General features: G+C 48.6%; 1 protein-coding gene across 1 annotated transcript; it reads right to left on the bottom strand.

The window, feature by feature from the left end:
- Positions 1–326: 326 nt before the first annotated feature.
- Positions 327–3,072, bottom strand: LOC134797314 (membrane-bound alkaline phosphatase-like). Its single transcript, XM_063769538.1, has 5 exons — positions 2,570–3,072; positions 1,803–1,995; positions 1,525–1,697; positions 683–1,340; positions 327–592 (listed from the first exon to the last, which is right to left on the bottom strand). The coding sequence occupies exons 1-5, from the start codon at positions 2,933–2,935 to the stop codon at positions 327–329; spliced, it is 1,656 nt and encodes a 551-aa protein (XP_063625608.1). The 5' UTR covers positions 2,936–3,072.
- Between the last annotated feature and the right edge of the window lie 527 nt (positions 3,073–3,599).

The following is a 3,599-nucleotide window of genomic DNA, read 5'->3' as shown; positions in this document are numbered from 1 at the left end:
AGTGAGTCAGCCTTCATTCATTTTGATGTCAGTATACGTTTGAGTTGGCCTGTTTGCTGATTCTTAACGTGATTGATGACAAAAAAATTGATGAAAAAAAAAAGGTCGCAATGGAAATATTTTTATTTCTTAAATGTAATTAATTAAAAACTAACATAACGTATCTAACATAAATAAACAACAAGTATGAGTCCAGTCTATAAGTTAAACACTGAACGCAGATTTTTAGTCTCGTATTTTGTACGAGTTAAATGGCTGATAGTAACATCAGTAACATCACCCATCCAGAGAGTTCAGCGTTGTGTTCGCTTATGTGAACCTATCGTTTACTGCAGGCGGAAGAGCGCTGCGACGAGCGTGAGCAGGAGCGCCGCAGCGGGGGTGGTAAGTGAGGCGCTGCTACAGAGCTGGCGGTGCTGCGCGGCCGGGCCCAGGCACGCCGCGTGCGCCATGAGGTGCGGCAGCTGGCTCTGCTCGTACAGCCCCGTGAACAGCGCCTGCGCCGGCCCGCGCGCGAACACCGCCACGTCGTCGCCGCCGTGCGTCTCCGACTCGAGCGGTACCTCTGCGTGTGTTTGCCAAGCGACAGCCTCTGAAATTAGAAAAAAGAATTTATGTGCAACCACTCAACCAGGTAGGTACAGATCGATGATAATATGTTTAAGGTAGATGATGGACTCACGGAAGGTACTGTCGCTAGTAACATCAGCACGCCTTCCATCGACATGGTCACGGTAACCGGGCCCGTTGGTGTAGGAGAGCGTCATGTAGGGCACGTCATCGTCACCTATATCGTCAGAGATGCCGAGGATGTCGTTGCCGCGGCGCGAGTAGCCGTTGTACGCCATGACGTGCGAGTGATCCGCCGTGAGCACGAGCAGCGTGCTAGCGGCCGGCAACAGCTCATCAGCGCGCTGCACCGCGTCGGCCAGCGCCAGCGTCTCGTCCAGTGCCAGGTGCGGCATGTTGTCGTGGTGGGCGTGGTCGATGCGCCCGCTCTCTACGAACAAGAAGAAGCCGCGCGGGTTTTTGGACAGCACGCGGATGGCCGCCTCCGTCATCTCGGCCAGCGTGGGCTCGTCGTTGCCCGCCAGGCGCGCCTCCGCCGCGTACTGCATGTGGCCGTCCTCGAACAATCCCAGCAGGTAGTCAGGCGGGTTATTTATGGCGTCCAGCAGCTCGTTGCGGTTCCAGACATAAGCGTTCGATTGTCCGGCCTCTTCGCGCTGCGCGCGCCATTCCGAGACCAAATCGCGTCCGTCCCATCGCCGACCCGGTTGACCCTCCTCATCGTTTGTAGTGTTCGGTCGGAATTCGCGACGTCCACCGCCCAAAATTACCTACAACAGAAATACTATGTTTCAGTGTCATGAACCGCACTTCCCGAACCTTCATATAATAACAATAACACAAAAAAAAACAACATAAAATAATGTGTAACATGTACGTACACTACATACAGTATACTACGAGTGTCGAGTATGTTTAAGGAAATTTAAGTGATATATAAGAGTAGGTGCTGACCTGGAACTTGTTGCCGGGATGAGAGTTGACGAGCTGGTCGGCGATGTCGGGGCACCGTGCGGGGTCGTGCCCGGCGGCGCGGACCTCCCCGTCGTTCTCCCAGTCGCGGTTAGCGATGTTGGCGTATGCTCCGGCGGGAGACGCGTGCGTGATGCGCGTTGATGTCACGATGCCTGAGTGACAATAGATATGGTAATCATATATAAAGCAAAGACGACATAACTTTAAATTCTGATGAATATTAATTCAATTGAGTCACTGATTGCAAGAGTTCTAACCGGCGCTGCGTCCGTCGGCGAGCGCCCAGGCGGCGATGGAGTCGAGGTGCGTGGCAGCGTCGACGGAGGCAGCGCAGTCGTAGCGCGGCACGGCCGCCGTCACGCCCAGCGTGCCAGCGTTGTTCTTCACGCCGCACAGGTACGCCGTGGCCGTGCACGCGGAGTCCGGGATCTGCTTGTCCACGCAGTACGTCTGAAATCATACAACTTATTCACAAAGAATCGTGATAGCAAACAAGCTTCTAGCCAGAAATTAAATTATGCAAAATGAACCAACCAATCAACAAATCTCTATATTCAATATCATTTGGTTCATCAGCATTCGTTAAGTATTTAGTACAGTGAATCTAATTGGTTGAATTATATAAGAGATTTATGTTAACAAAACTAACTACCTTCTTCTTCCGTCAGCGGACTACATATATAAAAAAACTGTAAATTCGTAAAAAACTTGCATTACTTACCGAATATTTAAATTCTCTAAGTCATTTAAAAACTAAACTAGAATTATAGAAGCAGAAGTAACTTTGGAAATAGGAGGATGATAGAGATAAAGAGGCCCTATTTTTTAAAACTGTTAGGTTTTAAAATAGTAAAAAAATAAAATTTCTATCAATGGATATTTTGTTTTATGAGCATTATCATTTATAAACAAAAACAATCAGTCAATCAGTCAGGAATAACTGAAGGTATTTATGTTCATAGTACAATTTACTTGTTGTTTTTTTATATGTAAGTAATAGGAAAAATTTAAAGTGACGACGAACCTTAGCAAGTCCGGTGATAGGAAAGTACTCGTAGGAAAGTCGCTCCTCCTCGCCGGTGCGGCCGGCGCGCTGGCCGGCCAGCGTGCGCGCCGGCGCCAACGTCGGCACCGACAGCCCGTCGCCCAGGAACATGATCACATTTTTCGCCACGTCGTCATAAGTCGGTTCCGTGAGCCGCTCGTCGATGGCGGCGAACGCCTCCGAGTACCAGTAGGCCGCGCCACGTTCAGCCTCGTCCGGCGTGGCGGCGCGCGAGCTCCCGGCGGCGGCGGCGCGCGCGGCGCGCTCCGGGTGGTAGCGGTCGGCGCGCGCCGGCAGCAGCAGCGCCAGCGACACCGACAGCGCCAGGGACAGTGAGGGACGCATGTTGCGAGTGGAGGAGCGCGCAGAACTCTTGTCGCGCCAGAGGCGACTAAGCGTGTACTCCTCTCGATTGAACACAATACTTTATTACTTCTCGTTTTATCTTATCCTCCCAAAGTGAACGAGATAAATAGGTATTTAAACTCTTACAGCGATATATATACTACCGCTCACAATACCACTGGAAGCCGATGCAATTTTATTTCGATTTAATTATACTTGTACATAATTTGCCCGCTTGTTGCACTCGTACCATATTTTTAGCGTAGTTTGAGGTTTGAGCTGATAGTAGATATAGTAATCGTAGTGTGTAATAAGAAATATATAAGAGATTTCAAAAATTTACCGCGTATTAAAATTATTTGTGCAAGAAATTATTATAAAGGTATACTTTTAAACTATTTTTCTTGTCACCGTAAATGAACCACTGCTCATACTTATAAAAAATCGGCCAAGTGCGAGTCGGACTCCCGCACGAAGGGTTCCATACCATAACGCAAAAAACTGAAAAAAAATCACGCTTGTCGTATGGGAGCCCCACTTAAATATTTATTATATTTTTAGTATTTATTTTTATAGCGGCAACAGAAATACATCATCTGTGAAAATGTCAACTGTCTAGCTATAACGGTTCATGAATAATAGACAGACAGGCGGACGGAAGGAC

This window comes from Cydia splendana, chromosome 15, assembly GCF_910591565.1.
Source record: "Cydia splendana chromosome 15, ilCydSple1.2, whole genome shotgun sequence".
NCBI lineage: Eukaryota > Metazoa > Arthropoda > Insecta > Lepidoptera > Tortricidae > Cydia > Cydia splendana.
The sequence above is the reverse complement of the archived record's forward strand: the minus strand, read 5'-3'. Positions and strand labels throughout refer to the sequence as shown.

What these genes read in the sequence shown, in the direction of transcription:
- LOC134797314 (XM_063769538.1), bottom strand. Translation starts at nt 2,935, where the DNA reads ATGCGTCCCTCACTGTCCCTGGCGCTGTCGGTGTCGCTGGCGCTGCTG. An exon ending in CTATCACCGGACTTGCTAAG is followed by an intron (nt 1,996 to 2,569) that starts GTTCGTCGTCAC and finishes GTATGATTTCAG; the next exon opens with ACGTACTGCGTGGACAAGCA. An exon ending in TACTAGCGACAGTACCTTCC is followed by an intron (nt 593 to 682) that starts GTGAGTCCATCA and finishes TTCTAATTTCAG; the next exon opens with AGGCTGTCGCTTGGCAAACA.